The sequence below is a fragment of the Erpetoichthys calabaricus genome, chromosome 14 (assembly GCF_900747795.2).
Source record: "Erpetoichthys calabaricus chromosome 14, fErpCal1.3, whole genome shotgun sequence".
Lineage (NCBI taxonomy): Eukaryota > Metazoa > Chordata > Cladistia > Polypteriformes > Polypteridae > Erpetoichthys > Erpetoichthys calabaricus.
Genome location: NC_041407.2, coordinates 81,406,819 through 81,427,974, shown reverse-complemented (window position 1 = coordinate 81,427,974; position 21,156 = coordinate 81,406,819). Strand labels below are relative to the sequence as shown.

Below are 21,156 nucleotides of genomic sequence, written 5' to 3'. Positions count from 1 at the left end.
CAAATAACTATTGCAAATTTACAGCGCTATTAGCACAGCCACCTAAAATACAGTAGTATATCTTGAACAGGAGTAGAGTGAGTACTCGACAAAGTGGGGGTAAGTCTTCGGCTATCAAGTGGGGCACTTACAGCTGAAACCTCATGTGCTGATTCCTGAGGGGATGAAGAGGTTAGAGCTTCCTGAATTAAAACTGCCGCTTCACGTAGCAACTCTGGGCAACTTTTTGTAGCAGTCATATTCGCCATGGACACTCACAAGCACAACTTTAAGCATGCGCTTTGGTACCTTGAGAATCATATGGCTCATAGTTCGATTACTCTAGGCTGAAGGTAACACTCAACAAATCAATAACTAGAGGGTGTGTTAGAGCCCACCCTCTCAACTTTGACGAGTGAAAGTGACAGTTTTATTTCAAGTCGTATTTCATGATGGTTTGGAGGAATGTTACGGACAAAATGAAATAAATAAATAAGCAACAAAAAACATATTTCGTGACACATTTATTTATTTATGCTCTCATTTCATGGTACATTTATTTATTAAGGCTTCATTTCATGATACATTTATTTATTTATGCTCACATTTCACAGAACTTTAATTTATTTGCGCATTTATTTATTTATTTCATTTTGTCCAAAATAGTCCTCCATACTACTTCCGAGAATGAAATGGCGCTTTGTCAATCAATAGTTCTATAAAGGGACCATTGAGTGCCATTAAAAAGGATTTTTCAGAGTGCTGGCGCTATTGATTTGGGACAAGGGGCTATTCACACTGGCAGAGTAGCGCACCGCCTCATCCTAATGACTATACTGTGATTTCAGACGACTCTATATTGTAACCAAGAAATGCACTGTTCAGCTTGCAATATTCAAATATGGATTTTTAGCGTCATGGTTGTGGAATTCTGCGGTGCTTTGTGGACTGGAGTGGAGTGGAGGCAGACAACAAGAAGGTGGGGCGCCCTTTTGGTGATTTCCTGTTGGCGTTCGATTTTAAATTCACCAAGTCACCGAGATCGAAAGTAAGATTTTACAACACCCGGGAGATCGGTTCCGCTCCGGAGAGCATTGACATCAGACGCTGCCATTTTACTCGTAATCAGCTGCTTCGGGTGAGAGTGATTGATTTTGGGATCACTTCTAAAGCGACACGGGAATCACAAGCATTCTGCAAGGCATCAGGTAGGAAACGAGGCGGTAGTCGTGTGTAGTTGGTTTATTATTCGAAGCTACTAATTCGCTCCTGGCTACTTTTGTGCAAGCCCGTTCCATACTAATAAGAGGACAGACAACAACGTATACTTTACCTTAATCCGCATCATTAGAATCCATCATTTATTTGGAAAAATAAATATTCCACATTTTTTTTCCACTGCATGGGTGCAAAGGGATACATAGTGTCGGGTCATTTTCATTTTCACAGTTTTGAAGCAAATCTAATTTCTTTGTTAAATTGCATTTGAGTTTGTCCCGGCCCAGCCCTGGTACGTATAGGTCAGACTCACTGGCATACTTGGCACACTTTCATGTCTAACAAATGGTGATTTTGACATTTAGCGGACAGTGCGCAATGTTTTATCACGTTGGTCCCTCTGAAATTTCGGTTTTTGTTTTGACAAGATGTTCTCCTTTGTTAAATTGCATTTGAGTTTCCCCCGTCCCAACATGGGGCAAGTTGAATGGCAAACGTGATACACTTTAGTCATTTCTATATTGTATGCATAACGCTGAAGTGAATTATACTTTGATCTTTATTGATGAGATAAACAGGTAACCTTCTGAAGAGCTGGAAATTGTCATGAAGATTCGTTTGAGTATATCCATCCATTCTTATTGCAGAGCAAAGAGCCGCCGTGCGGAAGCCTATTCAGTGACTCACTAACATTAAATGCTGTATTATCTAGAGATGCCATGACATCCGCAGCATTTACCATCACGTGCAGTGGTTCTTAAACGGGAACTCAATGTCTTTCAAAATTCACAAATCAAGATGAGACGCAGTTCCTGAATATTAAAATAAAATATTTATGCTGATAAAAGTTTAATATTTTTTCTATGGTTGTTTTTAATTATATGTGATATTTCAAAAATATACGTTATTTATTTATTTATTTAACCACAAAATCATGAAAATATTATTGTTTGTTACAACCCTGTTAAAAACTTAAGTGTTAAGTTAACTGGTTACTCTAAACTGAGTGCGAGTAAGCATGGAGGCGAGTCTGTCTGTCGGTTAAGTATTGTATTAGTGGTCTACACATTAGAGGGGCGTCTGGATGACGAAAAAAGGTGTCAAACAGATAGCAGGAGAAATCCTTAAAGACCACTAAAATCCCTGCGTTGCCACGGTATAATCAAAACTCTCGCTGTATTTGCGCATTACACGTACTTTTTAAAGCAGATATAATTGAGGACTTTTGCATTTCACTTTATTATTATTATTATTATTATTATTATTATTATTATTATTATTATTATTATTAAGATAGCTTGTTGATTAAGCGCTTAGCCACAAGTTTGTATGACGATGACGATGCACTTTCCAATATGTACTTCATTTAGTAAACCGAACAATTCTTTCACTGTTTTAGCTTTTTGAAGTCGTGTATGGTCCTTTAAAGTAATGCTGGATTAACCCCATTAAGCAAAATAAACTCATACCTAGGGCATCACGGGAATGGGAGCACCACCACCGATAGATAGATAGATAGACAGATAGATAGATAGATAGATAGATAGATAGATAGATAGATAGATAGATAGATAGATAGATAGATAGATAGATAGATAGATAGATAGATAGATAGATAGATAGATACTTTAATAATCCCCAAGGGGAAATTCACATACTCCAGCAGCAGTATACTGATAAAAACAATATTAATTAAAGAGTGATAAAAACAGAGTGCATGTTAAAAAGTACAAGGTTTAGAGTGCGAGGCAGGTATAACAGACAGTAACTTCGTATAATGTTAACATTCACCCCCTGGGTGGAACTGAAGAGTCGCGTAGTGTGGGGGAGGAACAATCTCCTCAGTCTGTCAGTGAAGCTGCTCCTCTGTCTGGAGATGACACTGTTTAGTGGATGCAGTGGATTCTCCATGATTGACAGGAGCCTGCTCAGCGCCCATCGCTCAGCCACGGATGTCAAACTGTCCAGCTCCGTGCCTACAATAGAGCCTGCCTTCCTCACCAGTTTGTCCAGGCGTGAGGTGTCTCTCTTCTTTATGCTGCCTCCCCAGCACACCACCGCGTAGAAGAGGGCGCTCGCCACAACCGTCTGATAGAACATCTGCAGCATCTTATTGCAGATGTTGAAGGACGCCAGCCTTCTAAGAAAGTATAGCCGGCTCTGTCCTCTCTTTCACAGAGCATCACTATTGGCAGTCCAGTCCAATTTATCATCCAGCTGCACTTCCAGATATTTATAGGTCTGCACCCTCTACACACAGTCACCTCTGATGATCACAGAGTCTATTTGGGGTCTGGTCCTCCTAAAATCCACCACCAGCTCCTTAGTTTTGCTGGTGTTCAGGTGTAGGTGGTTTGAGTCGCACCATTTAACAAAGTCCTTGATAAGGTTCCTATACTCCTCCTCCTGCCCACTCCTGATGCAGCCCACGATATCAGTGTCATCAGCGAACTTTTGCAAATGGCAGGACTCCGAGTTGTATTAGTAGTCTAATGTATATAAGCTGAACAGGACCGGAGAAAGTACAGTCCCCTGCGGCACTCCTGTGTTGCTGACCACAATGTCAGACCTGCAGTTCCCGAGACGCACATACTGAGGTCTGTCTGTAAGATAGTCCACGATCCATACCACCAGGTATGAATCTACTCCCATCTCTGTCAGCTTGTCCGTGAGGAGCAGAGGTTGGATGGTGTTGAAGGCGCTAGAAAAGTCCAGAAACATAATTCTTACAGCACCACTGCCTCTGTCCAAGTGGGAGAGGGATTGGTGTAGCATATAGATGATGGCATCCTCCACTCCCACCTTCTCCTGGTATGCGAACTGCAGAGGGTCAAGGGCGTGGCAGACCTGTGGCCTCAGATGGTGAAGCAGCAGCCTCTCCATGGTCTTCATCACATGTGACGTCAGAGCAACAGGCCGGAAGTCATTCAGCTCACTAGGACGTGATACCTTTGGGACTGGGGTGATGCAAGATGTTTTCCAAAGCCTCGGGACTCTCCCCTGTTCCAGGCTCAGGTTGAAGATATGCTGTAGAGGACTCCCCAGCTCCAATGCACAGGCCTTCAGCAGTCATGGCGATACTCAATCTGGACCCGCTGCTTTGCTGGCACAAAGTCTCCTCAGCTCTCTGCTTACCTGGGCTGCTGTAATTGTGGGTGGGGATGTCTCTCCTATGCTGGTATCAGCAGAAGGATGTGTGGAGGGTGCAGTACTCAGAGGTGAGAGTGGGTTAGGGTGGGCAAACCTGTTAAAGAAGTTGTTCATTTGGTTTGCTCTCTCCACGTCTCTCTTGATGGTGGCACCCCGTTTCGAGCTGCAGCCAGTGATGATCTTCATCCCATCCCACACTTCCTTCAAGCTGTTATTCTGCAACGTCTGCTCCAGCTTTCTCCTGTACTGCTCCTTTGCCTCCCTGAACTGGACTCAGAGTTCCTTCTGCACACGCTTGAGCTCATGCTGATCACCACCTTTAAAAGCCCTTTTCTTCTGGTTCAAAAGGCCCTTGATGTCACTTGTAATCCATGGCTTGTTGTTAGCATAGCAGCGTACAGTTCTTACTGGAACTACAATGTCCATACAGAAATTGATGTAGTCAGTAGTGCAGTCAACAACCTCTTCAATGCTCTCACTATATGATCCCTGCAGGATATCCCAGTCTGTAGTTCCAAAGCAGTCTCTCAGAGCCTTCTCTGCCTCAGGGGACCACTTCCTGAATGAGCATGTGGTTGTAGGTAGCTCCCTCACTCTTGGTTTGTAGTGAGGCTGAAGCAGAACCAGGTTATGATCTGCTTTCCCAAGCGCAGGCAGCGGGGTGGCGCTGTATGCGTCTTTAAACGTTTGCATACAGTAGATCAATAGTCCTATTTCCCCAAGTGTTACAATCCACATACTGGGAGAAGGAAGGTAATGTTTTGTCCAGCGTCACATGGTTAAAGTCTCCAGAGATTAGCACAAGCGCCTCGGGGTGCTGTGTTTGTAGTTTAGCAACAGCAGCGTGGATGATGTCACCCGCTATCTCCATGTCTGCCCGAGGAGGGATGCCACCAGGAAAGACTCTCTTTCTGGAGTAACTGGACATGATAAAGGATGACATGGATCAGTGTCAAGTTTCCTTTTCAGGCTCACAACTCTAGTTACATTTTAAAAATCTCATGTTATGTGAAGAAAAAATGGAAGACATTCATGGTCATAATTTAGAAAACAGTCAATAATGACACATTGACCAATTTAGCATTGCCAGTCCACCCAACCTGCATGTGTTTGGACTGTGGGAGGAAGCTGGAGCACCTGGAGAAAATCTCATAGAGACATGGAGAGAACATACAAACCCCAACATCCAGGATGTGAACTCCAGTCTACTTATTGTGAGGCAGCAGCACTAGCACTGTGCCACCCATGATAACACATTTCCATCCTCTGATACTAAAAATGCTCTCTTGGTTATGTATCTTGATTTAGGGCCTTTAACAACTTTGATCATGCCATTTGGTAGCATAGCCCAGAATTCCACTATGCTTCATCATGTCCTCTGCTCTCAAGTTTTTAAAATATTTTTTATCAAATATGAGGATTCTTGTAGCTTTGTTACTCCTACTCAACTAAGATTATAGAGCACTCTAACATTAAATTCTAAGACTAATATTACAGTACAGGGCGGCACGGTGGCGCAGTGGTAGCGCTGCTGCCTCGCAGTTAGGAGACCCAGGTTCACTTCCCAGGTCCTCCCTGCGTGGAGTTTGCATGTTCTCCCCATGTCTGCGTGGGTTTCCTCCGGGAGCTCTGGTTTCCTCCCACAGTCCAAAGACATGCAGGTTAGGTGGATTGGCAATTCTAAAATTGGGCCTAGTGTGTGCTTGGTGTGTGGGTGTGTTTGTGTGTGTCCTGCGGTGGGTTGGCACCCTGCCCAGGATTGTTTCCTGCCTTGTGCCCTGTGTTGGCTGGGATTGGCTCCAGCAGACCCCCGTGACCTTGTGTTTGGATTCAGCGGGTTAGAAAATGGATGGATGGATATTACAGTACATGACATATCCTTCTTACCCTTTTGCTGATGATACTTAAATCTAGGTATCCATTGTCTTCCTTTATAAAGTCGTGAGTAGAATAAACCTTATATGATATTATAGGGCAGAAAACAACCCTGCCTGGCACTACATAATAAGATCTTGATCTGCTCTTAGTCTAAGAATAGCCACTTCCAAGGCAATAAGAACAATTCTTTGTGATAATGTGGAATCAACAGTCAATAATAATGCCTTCCCACTCTATGATACTTAAAATGCTCTGGTGATTTCGCAACTTAACTTAGGTTAAGTTAGATTGAGATAGATTGAGGATGTTATTACTTTCATTCCGATCTTCAGAGTTGGGTCAAGGTTATACTGACCCGGATGCCTACTCCGCCCAAATTGCTGACTTACCTTTTTGACACCTTACAGGGGCCCCGAAGGACCAGCGCGGATCACAAAGATGAACAGACCCAGTTTTTAGGATCAAGGCTAAGAGCAGCCAACCATTTTCCTTACGCACGACTGACAAAAGTGCCGATGCTGGTCAAACAGCGCACCTGACAACAGGCAGAGACCAGAGCACCGGGAAACACTCAAACTAGCCCAGGTGGCATATGGTGGGTACCGGAAATGCCAGGGGGGCGGGACAAACACTTGTCAAAATTTATGATGTATAATAGTGACGCATTATACTACTAATCCCTTCCGGCAATTGCAATAAATTTTCCTCCATAAAGGGTACATTTCTCACATTTGTGAAACACAACTAAGAGCTGGTTTCTTTCTGTTGGAATGCAGTATGCGTTAGTCTCTGATCCAGCTAACGTCAGTCCATGGACTGGCTGTGAAACTATGAAATCTCATTAGTCCTTTTGTATCTTTTAAGGTTCTCAGGTCTTGTTTAGAATGTATAATGTAAGAGGTTTACTGATAAGTAGCATGATATTACTTCTGGAATCTGAACTGAAGACTGGTGGCCCATTGTGTTGCCTTAGCAGATCAACATTACTGAGACCTTCACCTTACTTTATTTTAAGATATTCTATGATGCACTCAGGTTAGCTGGTCATATGTTGGTTCACTTTGTGTCTCATTATTGTTTGACTGCCAATTAAGGAAAAGAGAGAGAGAGGTCTGTGTCTTGAATAACAAGTTAATTACAAATAAGGTAAAAGAAGTTAATTAGCAGCAGAAACTGGTCACTCATTATGAAGAAAATGGTTAGAATGAAAGCTTGCAGCCACTGCGACCCTCCATGATTGGAGCTGGATGCCCCTGATTTACACAATTTTAACGACATGCTCCTGTGAAGCCAGTAACGTATTACGACATGCCTGGCAACACCCTCCAACTAATTTACAACTTGTTCTTACAAAATCAAACAAGTTTATCAACAGTAGTTGACATGTCTGACATACCCAATGACTAGAAGCCACATGATGTGACAACAGCTTTAAAGCTACAAAACAGATTTTAGTAAGTCAGAAGGCTGCTGCCAGAAGGTTGTGACTAGATGATGAGTTTATATGGTTTAAGAAGTAAAGACCTTTAGGGTTTAAGAAGAAACACCTTTGTAAGTCAACCAAACAGTCTTGAAGACAATGCATTTTGTGAAAGAAAGGCAGTGTTATTGTGCTACGAGAGGGGCATTGTGGTCACAACAGTTGGTGTGGGCTAAGACTGTGATAGGAGAATTCCAAATGGCCCTAAACTGTTGATACTTCACATAGCAAGACCATTAGGGGCAGAAGTCCAGCCGATAAGAGATACAAACAGGGTATGTGATCTAAATATTACGGTCAGACAATGGACAGTGTATTGCAATTAATAAAATAAAACTTTATAGTAGCAGAAATAAGGGATTCAAAGGTCCAGTTACTGTCAAGTGCAACACTGAAACAAGTCATAGTGAAAATGAGTTAAAGGCCTGATTTCTGTGTATATTTAACCTTTAGAGTTAACTTTTCATTTTGTTGCTCCCAGATTATTCCAGTTCACACCTTTAGCTGCATTTGATAGTAAATTGTGTGCTTCTGAGAGATAACCTTGGCTGAAACTTTGTAGTGATGAGAAATCTGTACTCCTAGCTACAGAACTGGACTCAACGAGATGTTTCTTGTTTTTATCTGCAATCAGTGTTCAAGCCCACCCCACTGTTTTATCCTGGGTGTCTAAGTAACAGCATGGTTGAGGTTTCGTCTTTGAGTAGCAGCCTGAATAATCTCAGTACACAAGTAAAATTATCTGATTACCTTAATTTTTGATTACCTCTACAGTAGAAGATAAGAGATCTATTTAAGAGTCCAAATAGTTCAGTTTTGTGCATGTTGAGTCAGAGAAAGTTTTTTGGCCATTCAGTCACAGTGGTTGTTGAGGTAGTCAGTCAGGCTTCCAAAAGCAAGTGAGCATCCAGGAAATGTTTTTCACCAAGCGTTGGGTATTGAATGAATAAGAATGTAACAAGAGGTCACTGTTGGCTACCACTGTATTAGACTTGGAATTCTGCAATGTCCAGAATGAATGTGTTAACAGTAAATGTTGGCCAACATAACATGTCCTGATCAGTTCTTTTTATCTTATCTCCTAACTAGCAAAAGTACGAGATCCCGTAGCAAAATGATGTTTATCTGCTTGGCTTTGAAGAGGCAGCTTCTAGGAATTTCCAGGATGAGACAAACAAATACACTGGGAAACATCTGTGGCACTTTTTTCTGGATTTTTCTGCAATTTGTAACTCAGCCTATGAACTCTTCTTCAGAAGGTATGTCTTTGATTCCTAAATCTATTTTCTATTTCTGTTAATTTGTTAATAAACATTGCCGTTGGAGTCTGTGATCAATGGGAACAAGTATGCTGCAGTTTTAATGTCAGCCTTCAGGGCACAGGGGTTGCTGCTTTTCACTCCATCCTGATCTAATGCTGATTTTCATCTTTTACAGAATTCTGGTTTTAGTCACTTATTTTTTAAAATTAGTTTCTGCTATCTACTGATAAGTTAATGTTCCCTCATTATGTGTTGCACAAATATGAATGTGAGCAAAATTTAAGACTAATGAATATTTAGTCAGTCAGTCATTTTCCATCCCGCTATATCCTAACTACAGGGTCATGGGTGTCTGCTGGAGCCAATCCCAGCCAACACAGGGCACAAGGCAGTAACAAACCATGGGCAGGGTGCCAGCCCACTGCAGGGCACACACCAAGCACAGACTAGGGACAATTTAGGATTGCCAATGCACCTAACCTGCATGTCTTTGGACTGTTGGTGGAAACCCACGCAGACACGGGGAGAACATGCAAACTCCACGCAGGGAAGCGAACTCAGGTCTCCTAACTGCGAGGGAGCAGCACTACCACTGTGCCACCGTGCCATCCTGTGAATACTTAAATGTTTCTAAAAACTGGTTTGATTCTGGAGAACAGACACAAATTATAAGTCACCCTTATGAATGTTTGCAGACAGGTGGTCCATTGATAATCTGACTCTGCTAATTGTAGTTCAGGTTGTTGGGATTTGTCATTCAGGCCGCATTAGGTCAAAGCAAGAAGCAACCCTTTCAAGATCGCCAGATCATTACATCACATAAAAAATTAGGCAAACATCCACTCTCATTCATTTAAAAAAAAGTTCACTTTAAAAGTCATCCATTTAAATATTTATTTTCTATTACAGGGTAGTTAGAGTCTATCCAGAAAAAACCTGAGCACAAGGTAGAGAACAACCCCAGAGTGGTCTTCAGGTCATTTCAAGAGACAATCAAGCACACAGTTTAACTCTTTTTGTCCATCCATCCATCCATCCATTACAGGGTCACAGGGAGATGAGGCTTGTCCATGAGTGTAAAGCAGGGATCAACCCGGAATAGAAAGTCACCCCACTCTGTGCAATGGCGCACTCATGGGCACAGGTTCAGGTTAAAATTTAAATTAACTTGATGGAGAGGCATGAGAGGAAAACTGGAAAAACAGGGAATCCAACCATAACAAGGACAAGAACAAGCAAACTCTGGCACTAGCCACTGTTCAACTCTATCACTGAATGGAGTTTTAAATACATTATAAATAAAGTGAAAATATGCATAAACAGTGCCTTAAATTGAGGTCACCATGTAAGGCACTAGAAAATAAGGATGTAATTAATTAACAGAAGTCAAGCATGTGTGATCCATGAACACAAATGTTTATTTAGTGAGAATAATAAGTGATATCAATGCCGACATCTGACTTTCCCAGGTTTTTCAAATTTGTACTTTTAACTGCTAACTTTCTCCATTTCTGTCTAGTGTGGAAGTTGTTTGACTAATACACAGTATGGGTTGTTGTCTTATTAATTACAATTGTACAGAGCACTACATACCATCCAGAGTCAAGTCTTTGTTTAACAGAACCATGCTTTGAACTTGAAGATGCTTATTTCTGGTTGCACCTCTTGTGATTTTTATCTTTTTTTTTCTCATTGGACTTTTCATTCTTTCTAGATCTTGTGAAATTCAACTGCAATAGCAGCATCAATGTCCGATATGGTGAACATTTTATGCTTTTCTGCTCTGCTGTAGTCATTCAAGCAACATCTGACGTGGATGTGAAAGTAAGATGGCGTTTTAAAAATAACCCTCCCTGGAATGTTTCTCTAAGCAAAGCAAACAACATATCTTTTAAAATAAGCAAAGCAACCTTTGCACATCAAGGAACCTATGAATTATCTGTTCAACCTATGACGATGTCAGAATACACAAGTAAAATAAATGTGGCTGTTCTTGGTAAGTATGAAATAACTCAAATGACCTCCTTGAGGGTCAATAGCAGTATATTATAAATTGACTAAAAGACTTTCTCACATAATTACCGTAAATACTGTGATGTGTTTGAAGGTGGTAACTTCAGAGAGTGCAGACCACTGCGTGGTTATCTTAAAATGATATGGGGGGTGGGGGGGTGCTTGAAGAGTGGGCAGTGTTAGAAGCAGATGAAGCTGCAGGCCAAAGAAGAAAAAATCTGAAAGGAAACGCTTCCCCAAAAATAAAGGATGATGTGTTATCTCATTATTAGAATTGTGGTCCAGTAGTTAAAAAAACTTAAAGCCCCAGGTTTGCAGAACCCTATTTAGTAAGTCACCTTTACTTTCCTAGGTGCAGACCCTATGGCTGTTATTGTTCACCCACGGGAGCTGTTGATTTTAATTTTTTAACAAGATATATCATCATTATTTTCATCCTTCTTCTTTAACTGGTGAGAGTTGGGGAACTCACTGAGCTGGGCTATCTTGGCCACCATTTCCCTTGGGATTTCACAGACATTATCATGCCAGTTAAGAGATATAACCACTTTGTCTGACTATTGGTCTTCTCCCAGTGAACTGACCAGTGGCATCCTATGTACATGCCCAAACCACCTTAACTGGCAACTCTCAATCCCATAACTGCTATAATCATTATCTACTGTAGATGGTTCATTCTAGCTCTGTTCTGACAATGTTAGAAATCAACTGCGATACAGAGTTTACTTAACCATAAATTGATAAAGCTGTAAATTCAGTTGATGCTGCTTCTATTATTTTGGTTTGCCTAAAAGTTTTATTGCCACACTTATTAAAATTCAGATCCTTTAATTACTTAACTAATTACCACATATGACAATGTGGTGGAGCAGAAGTCTCCATTGCTGCCTCAAAGTTCCAGGAAATGTTATATTGACTACAGTGAAGTCAAGTTAAGCCCATTGCCACCTGGTTGTGTTTATTCAGTCCACCACAGACTGTTAATTGATGACTTTGTATCATTCTCTCACTGTTACAGCAAGCATGACAGTCCACTGCTCTGAAGATCCTGTAAAGATCTCTTTGAACACATGCATCGCAAACATCAGTGCAGATGCCAATCACACACTACAAATATACAATATAAACTGGAAAAGTCTAGAAAAGAATGGAACGATTAAATGGGATAAGACTTTTACAAACTTCCAACAGGAAAAACTGCCTTTAAATGATTTAAGAAATGTGCATGAGAACATCTATTATCTTGAAGTTAATACATCCTCTGGCATCTTCAATGCAGCTACAGGAGACAGAGCTGGTAAGACTTCTTTTTTGTCCAAGCCTGTTGGCTAGGTTTAGTAAATTCTCTTCTATCCATGCTTTTTTATATCTCTTATGTTCACCCTTTAAAATGTATTTTAATCAGACTAATGACTAACATTTGTAGCATGTGGAGTCTTGCAGCGCTTGGCTCCCTGACTCATGTACCTTATGAGTGGAGTTTACAGGTTTGTACAAGTTTCCTTAACATGTATAAAAATTAATTCTCCCACAATGAATGAAAGCAGATCTGAGCATACTAGAAAAGAGCTGAATTAATCAGTGACTGAACTACTGAACACAGTTTTGAGTTTTAAACACTTAATTTAAAAATCGCTGCATAAAATGTGGGACATCCTGAAACTTTGTGGGATTCCCCCAAAGTTGCTGTGTATCATGGCCAGCCTGTATACTGGTACTGTGGGTGCTGTGCAGAGTGGAGGCAGGACCTTTGTGTTTTTCCCAATTGATTCTGGGGTTTGTCAGAGGTGAGTTCTTGTTCCTACTCTGTTCAATGCTTGCATGGACTGTGTGTTGGGCAAGGTCGTGGGGTCCAGCGGCTGTGGGGCATCTGTTGATGAAGAAAAATTAACTGATCCTGACTTTGCTGAAGATGCTGTGATCTTCACGGAGTCAATGGAGGCTCTGATCGAAGTGCTCGAGAGACTGAGAGCGAGGAGTCTGAGTGTCTGGGCTTGTGAGTGTCCTGGATAAAAACCAAGATCCAGGCCTTTAATGACCTCTTAGACACAGCCATCAGCAGTGTGTCTGTCAGCAGAGGGAATGTCGACTCTTGTCAAGAGGTTTAATTACCTCAGCAGTGATGCCCTGGTCTCATATGACTCTTCCTCTAAAATCAGTAGACGGATTGGGAGAGCATGGGGGGTCATGATGTTGCTGGAAAGGTGTGTGTGACGCTCCCAATAGCTATGTAAAAGGCCAAAGGTCACACTGTTTAGAGTCCTCATGCTTCCTGTTTTGCTATTTGGTTGCAAGACCTGGACGCTATCCAGTGACCTGAGATGAAGACTGGACTCCTTTGATACTGTGGCTCTTCTGAGAATCCTTGGATTTGACTTTGTGTCGAATGAGTGGTTGCTCATGGAGTCCTGAATGAGGCACATTACCTGAATTGTGAGGGACCGTCAGTTATGTCACTATGGCCATGTGGCGCGATTCCCCGACCTTGATACGGTTCGCAGGATTGTCATTGTTGAGGACCTGAGTGGCTGGACTAGGCCAAGGGGACACCCATGTAACACCTGGCTGCGGCAGATAGATGGTCATTTTCGGAGAGTGGGACTGGACTGTGTGTCTGCCTGGGGGGGGGTGCCAATCAGAATCCTGAGCTGTTTTGACATGTGTTGTGTGCAGCAACTTGATGTACCAGTGCATGCTCCCTAACCTGACCTGACCTGCATAAAACATTCATCAAAATTTGTTACTTTTGCACTTACCACCAGATACTTAGTGTCTTTTGAAAGATGCTTGCTATTCATTTGCTGACCACCACAATTCTTTTCACAGCAAGTGCCCTCCACTTTAATCTGATTTACAGTTTTTAGATGTATGATTTATTGACTTATCAATGTGTGTCATGCTCAGGGTGGAATCCTTTCACCCATCAGTTATTTCTGGCTCTTGTCAGGATTCAAAAAATGTTTTTTTTGTTGTTTTATTTCACTGTTCCTTCTAAGAAGTCAAGCAAAATGACACCTTTTATTGGCTAACTAAAAATATTACAATATGCAAATTTTCGAGGCAACTCAGGCCCCTTCTTCAAGTAAGATGTAATCAATTTCTGTTCCAACCAGTTATTACCACTATTTTGGGTACTGTTTGCTATGATGCCTCATGTTTTAGACATATGAGCTACTTGTTGTGCAACATTAGATTAGATTAGATTAGATTAGATTAGATTAGATTAGATTAGATAACCAGTATTAATCCCATGGGAAAATTCAGATGTCATGCTGTCTGAATATTTTTGACCATGTTGTGAGTTAAAAGTGTGTGAACTTTATTTGTACCGTTTAGAGAAATTTGGAGAATATTCTAAAATTACATTGGCTTGTTTTTGAACATTGAGTTTTGTGACTATGTTTTCTGATCTCAGATATGTAGTGCTTGGCAACTGAAACGTCTGATGATTTTATTGCTTTGTCTTCTTAAAACTCTGCTTCTCAGTTTTTCTGGTCTGTATCAATTTGTTTACTTGAGATCATCTTGATCACAAAAAAATTCTGGTTCCTACACCACCCCATATTGTGGAAAACAGAATCAGAAAATGAATTAGTGAAGGGTGAATCTTAATTCTTCCTAGGGAAAGGTAAATGTGTATTTTTGTCCACAATCAAGTGTTTTTTAAGATTAACTCCCATTTTAAGATATTTAATAATTGTGTCTTCTTTCTTTTCAGAGTTCTTTCTTTCTTTCCTTCTTTCTTTTTATCTATATTAATGAAATACTATTTTCTCTCCCTATTTCTTACTCTGCAATTCCTTTCCAATATCAAAAATGTGGTAAACTTTACTTTCAGCCATGAAACAAATTCTGCATGAAACATCTTTAATATTGTGTATTTATTTCGCTTGAAATGTTCAATACTAATAAACATTTTCTGTCTTTTAAGGAATACTTAAAAATGGAAAAAATGAAAGGAATCATTTTGCCCAGTTTCAAGCCCTCTTATTATTCCATGGGGTTATCATTATTCTTCATAATTTCCCATGAAACAGAGGATCTACTCAGAAAAATGTGAAGTGAAATCAGACAAACCCTGTCCAGAATACTAGTCCATAGGAGAAGCCACAAGGTTCATTTTATAACACTTTGGCTTGTAACTTTTAAAACTGGTCTTTTGCATTAAGTTGTGTTGGACTTATTTCTTGTTGCCTGGTGACACTGAGAAATTCGAGAAGAGGAGCAGAACTAAAAAACCAAGGTGCTTAAATGACTGTGAAGGTGCTTTGTGTTCAACACAAGAGACAGTTTCAGGGTCCTGCTGCTTTAATTGCTTTCTGCAAGGTTGAATCATGTCGGTGGGAGGCATAGAATGATGCTCACCATAATTTAACATTGCTTTTTTAAGAATTTTACTTATGATTTTTTATTACTTTGTCAAAATATTAATTTCCAAATGTGAAGTGACTTTAATTTACTGTGAATATTACCTGTGATATTGGACTCACCAACAGATGTAAAGAACAGCCAACTTTACTTTATAAAATATTTCACTGCTTTGACTTTTCTAAACTGCACATCAAGGTAATAAAATGAATCTTACAAGCCTGGTGTAAGACAAACTGTAGATTAACTGGTATGCACTAAACGTAAGAGTATAAAAGAGAAGAGGAGGAGCTTGGGGGAATTGTAGGCATTGTTTCACAGACCAGGTAATGTAACTGCCTAGGAAGCATCCTGCCTAATTTACTGCCACACTTGCACAATGGAGCTGAGAAAGAAATGTGTTCTTTACTGAAATGCACAGTTCTTGTTTGTGTGTTTTTTTCCACAGGTATTTTGGTTTCTTTTAATACTCCAGAGTAGTGAGTGTCAAGAATACAATTTAAAAATATTTATTCCTGTCCTTGTTTTTCTGAGTGAACTGCTGGAACAGAAACTGAAACCAAAATACAAGAAGGGTTTGGTTGATTTGGCAAACTCATGTTAAGGAGAAGAACAAAACCACAGTCATTGGATCTAATAGTCAGAAACCATTTTGCATACTTCTGCAAGATTGAGTCTATTTATTCAAGTTCAGATGGTGTAAATCTGCAACGCCTCGGTCTTAAATAATCTGGTGAATACAATGTCACCAATTGCTGTAGGCGTTGTGGCATTACTGCAACAAGCATCCCTAGAAATCAGTGTAAAACAAGTGACAATGACTACCAAAATATATAACTAAAATAACATAAAATATAAATAAATATTAATTTCAAATAATACAAACATGAACAAATATTCTAAACCGTTCTAAGTGGTTTCTAACATCTTTAAGTTCTGACAATAAGTGGTAACTCATGTATCCATCATGAGAGAATCTGCCTTGTGATAGGCTGGGTTTAGGCTAGGGTTTGTTTTTGCTTTGTTCCTATTGCTACCAAAATAGGATCCTGATTCATGTATCAATTTCATAGTGTAAGAATGAGAACAAGACAAAGATGAAGAATTGGGGTAATGCATGATGAACCCCATGTAATTGACTGATAAACTGACCAAAAAACAATCGGCAGCCAGTGCTGATGTCTTCTTTAGATGGTAGTCATAGATTGACTGACTCCTTCTGGTGGTGGCATTCTTAAATATGCTCCTGACAGGAAAAGGCAGGCGTGTTGGTGGAAATCATCGTAGTTCCTCTTGCCTTCAATCATCTCTTCTGAGGGTAAAAAAAGGGGAGAAAATGTGAATGACAGCTCCAATCTCTGGCTTAGAATGTATTGTGGTAGTGAATAAGCACTGAAAATGTCCCTTATTCTTGTGTGTGTGTGTCAATTATTTTTGTGGGCTCAGAGTATTGATAGATTTGTAGTTAGGAAATGGCTTAACAAGAACACCAATTAGACTTGATAAATACAATAAGAAAGAGAGAGAGGTAAGAACACCAATTAGACTTGATAAATATAATGAGAGAAAGAGAGAGGTTAGGAGCATGTGCTGATACAACGCATTGCCGCACCCACCACATGACAAACCAACTCAAGATCCCAGATTAGGCTCCGAGTGCAGCCTTGACTTGAGAGATAGTTGCACTGAATTGTGGCAGGTCCTGGTGCTGTTCTATAAAGACATGATTTCTATTAAAGTAAGTCAGTCAAAAGTGAGGCCTTTCTACAAGAGACATGATCTGGGAAGAAACACTTTATGATGGCAACATAGAGTTTTAACACAGCTGAGATGAACTTTCACTTTTAGAACAATGGCACCAGTCATTCCAATGAATGTCAACACTGAGCTCATTCTGGGCAGAGCTGCATCTGGGAATGATGTGTAGGTCGAAATGGGCTTCATCAGTGGTTCTTTGATGTAAAGTACTTGTACCCATGAGTGCTTGACAATGTGATCGTCAAGTGGGAAAACTTTTCTTTTTTGGACATCACCATGTTTAGTCACCCAGCCCTTATGATTGGCAATGCAAAAGAAGACAATTTAAGAGTTTTTATGAGCAAAAAAAACAGTTTGTATTGGCTTTAAACAAATGATGTTTTACTGAAATTATTTTACGTGAAGAAAAGAAAGTGTGCAATCTGTAATCAGGATAGCAATGTCATTGTTCTGATTCAGTTTTGTTTGTAATTTTTTCAGGTTTAATTACAAATCTTTTTTAGCCTTTTTTCTTGGTGTTGAGAATGTTCACATATCTAATTTCATCCATCCACCCATTATCCAACCCGCTATATCCTAACTACAGGGTCACGGGGGTCTGCTGGAGCCAATCCCAGCCAACACAGGGCGCAAGGTAGGAAACAAGCCCCGGGCAGGGTGCCAGCCCACCGCAGACATATGTAATTTCTCCATTTTAAATATATATTTAGAATGCATTTAAAGATGTAAAGATTTAAAGCCCTTGAACCCAACACCGTCGGTAATGTCACCAATGAGCTAGACAGTGAGGAAATAACAATTGAGCAAGGGGATGATGTATAAATGTGCAAACAGTGCTTTTATTAAAACAGTCAAAAAAGTGTCCAAATCAAGTGCAGCCAGGGCCGGATTTTCCTATAGGCTAACTAGGCTTCAGCCTAGGGCCTCAAGATCAAGAGGGGCCTACATTCAAATTGTTAGCAAAATTAAAATTACACTATTCTAAAAACAATGAACACTAAAACACTGAACCGAAAATAAAGAGAAATTCTACGCATATGACTAATAAACAAACATAAAAATGTATTGGTTAAGATCAACGCGTTAATTTTCCACACAGGTTAGTACCAATCACAACATGTTTCATTTAACATATTGATATATAGCACAGTAATGATGTATTTTATTATCTCTCATGTAATTTACAAACTTAAAAATGGAAGGTGAAAGGGCCTCATAAGTGGAATAGCCTAGGGCCTATTTTCATATAAATCCTCCCTGAGTGCAGCAGTGCAATGTTCAATAAATAAATAATCCATAAAATGAAACGTGTGGAGTTTAAAATACACAAAACAACAATCCTTTAAAACGAGGTTAAAACGTTCAACAGGAAGCAGTCATTAAAAACAAATGACAAGCCCAGTGCTTCTTCTGTTACCCTGGTGGCTCCCCTGCTACTCCCATCTGGGCTGCTCAACAGGAGAGATGCTCTCATTGCAGCTGACCTTTTACCTACTTCTGCTACTACTGTCAGTCGCCTTTCCGATCCTTGGCTTCGGTCGGCTCCCCCTGACAGTGACCTGGGAAATCCTCTAACGGCCAAGGCTCTTATGTGGAGGACACCACATTACCAAATCCTGACTCCCGCGGCCATCCATGGAGAATCATCTTCCTTCCAGTCACTCTCGTCCTTCATAAAACTCTGCGGGAGCGACAACAACTACCATGCCCGGGGTGTCGGCCTAACACCCATGTTGCCTACTCAGCTGCTGCGAGCCTGCTCACGCTCGCTCACTCACTTGCACCAGCGCACTCGCTCTCATTCTCTTGCTTCCTGCTTTCTTCTACAACCTCCGTCTTTCTTTCACCTCATTCTCTTTTCTTTCTTTCTTTCTTTCTTTCTTTCTTTCTTTCTTTCTTTCTTTCTTTCTTTCTTTCTTTCTTTTTCTTCTCGTTCTCTTTTTCTTCTTCCTCTCATAACCGTCTCGGGCTTCTCTATATATGCAGAGAGGACATGACAGCTGCAGCCCATTAGCCACAGGAACAATCACGGATGTGGGCAGTCCCTCACCTGTGCACTTAGGTGAGAAACGCCCACACCGTAGATCGCCCTGCGGCTCGCTACAGCCACCACATGCCCTCGCTAAGCCGAACTGGCTTTTGCTGGAAGAGCTGTGGACCCATAACACCACAAGCAACTGTACAGCAACTGTATAGCCAATTTTGTCCTCCCCTACAGGCCGCACCTTGAATTCCCACTTCTTTTAGTCTGACCACAAATCTTTCCTGTGGTACCTTATCAAAATGTTTCTGAAAAAAGATAAGTAATGTCATATGCATACTTTTGTTGCTTCCTCGTAGAATTTCAGCACATTCCCTGGCTGAACCCATTTTGCCTGTTTGCTAAATCACCTATTTTAGACATGTCAACTGGATCATTTCATTAATAATTGCTTCCATCAATTTACCTTCAGTGCATGTTAGGCATTCTGGCCTAAATAACAGAACTACAGTTATGACAGTTCTTTATTAGAGAGTGGTGGAGGGTCAGACTGTATGTACCACCTCAAATGACAGCTGTGCTTCACCTCCTATGAAAGGGCTGGTTTATGTAACAACTCTGAGAACTTCTACATGACTCTCTTGGAATTGTGAGGTGCAGAAAGCATCTGTGAATGCGTGCAATGATAGTACATGCATCATGCTAAAATTAGTCCTATGAACATTTAATAAAGATATGTAAATATTATGCACATTAATAATAGTTAAGTATCTTCAGTTCATTTGTTTAACCCTTAATGCCCTAGTGTTTTCATTACATCATCAAATCGCAAGAATGAATTTTCAAAGGCACTTACTAGGAACCATAAAAGTGTTTAAAGTTAGTAGGTTTCCTCAGGGTCAAATAGTGAAGAGGAAAGAACCTGCAGCTGTGTGAATTAAACAGCCTACACTACCTTATAATATTATTATATAGTGTATGTCCTTGGTAAACTCTACCATAAAGCATTTAACATGTGCAGTCTAATCGCATCAAGTTCTACCATTGGAATAATTAAAAAAAAAATGACAGCATGTATGTGAAGAGGTTTCCTCCTTGTGCTTTACAGTCCAGCAACTGATTTATTTATAGTGTCTTTCTGTATTGAATAAAACACAAATCACTTTACAGGTACAGTACATTGAAAGGGTAAGTGACTACCTCAGGGTCACACAGTTATTCTGTGAAAGGGACTGACCATTGAACCATTGACCATTGAGTATTCAGAAGCCATTAAGAAGGCAAACAGAATGCTGGGTTACATAGCACAATGTGTGGAGTACAAGTCCCAGGAAGGTTATGTTCAACCTTTATAATGCACTGGTGAGGCCTCATCTGGAGTACTGTGTACAGTTTTGGTTTCCAGGCTACAAAAAGGACATAGCAGCGCTAGAAAAGATCCAGAGAAGAGCGACTAGGCTGATTCCAGGAATAGAAGGGATGAATTTTGAAGAAAGATTAAAAGAGCTAAGCCATTTCAGTTTAAACAAAAGAAGATTAAGAGGAGACCTGGCTGAAGTGTTTAAAATTATGAAGGGAATTAATCCAGTGGATCGAGACTGTTATTTTAAAATGAGTTTCGTCAAGAGCACGAGGACACAGTTGGAAACTTGTTAAGGGGTAAATTTCAGAGAAACGTTAGGATATTTTTCTTCACACAGAGAACCATAGACACTTGGAATAAGCTGCCAAGTAGACAGTAAGACTTTAGGGACTTTCAAATCTCGACTTGTGAATAGGACTGGCAAGCTTTGTTGGGCTGAATGGTCTGTTCTCGTCTAGATTGTTCTAATGTTCTAATGAACAACCTGCACTACCCAAAAGTGTTATCTTATAAAATGTCATTCTGTACTGTAGTGGGAAAGACTACAAGGCATTTCACAGGAACAATACAATTGTTTGAGGTATGTACCTTGGTGGGTTAAGCAAGATGATTATGGAAGCACAGTGAATCAGTGAAGGGGATTAAACCTGTTAGTTTTACAGTTCAAAGTCTTACACATCCTAATAATGTTCTTTAATATAATGCC

The 21,156-nt window shown here is 40.4% G+C and overlaps 1 protein-coding gene across 2 annotated transcripts; it reads left to right on the top strand.

Moving 5' to 3' along the window:
- The first annotated feature begins 332 nt into the window (after positions 1-332).
- LOC114665038 (uncharacterized) lies at positions 333-15,460 on the top strand. 2 transcript variants are annotated; one of them, XM_028819405.2, is made up of 6 exons: positions 334-1,187; positions 6,633-6,820; positions 8,795-8,964; positions 10,682-10,963; positions 11,999-12,277; positions 14,912-15,460. In XM_028819405.2, exons 3-6 carry the CDS (start codon positions 8,820-8,822, stop codon positions 15,010-15,012), a joined length of 807 nt encoding a protein of 268 aa, XP_028675238.1. In that variant the 5' UTR covers positions 334-1,187; positions 6,633-6,820; positions 8,795-8,819; the 3' UTR covers positions 15,013-15,460. The 2 variants fall into 2 exon arrangements, with proteins under 2 accessions (XP_028675239.1, XP_028675238.1); XM_028819406.2 differs by lacking the exon at positions 6,633-6,820 and having other exon boundaries at positions 333-1,187.
- Positions 15,461-21,156: the final 5,696 nt, after the last annotated feature.

Excerpts from the sequence above, each read along its gene's own strand:
- LOC114665038 (XM_028819406.2), top strand. The coding sequence starts at position 8,820 with ATGATGTTTATCTGCTTGGCTTTGAAGAGGCAGCTTCTAGGAATTTCC. Across the intron at positions 8,965-10,681 it reads TATGAACTCTTCTTCAGAAG|ATCTTGTGAAATTCAACTGC; the intron begins GTATGTCTTTGA and ends CATTCTTTCTAG. Across the intron at positions 12,278-14,911 it reads AGCTACAGGAGACAGAGCTG|GAATACTTAAAAATGGAAAA; the intron begins GTAAGACTTCTT and ends CTGTCTTTTAAG.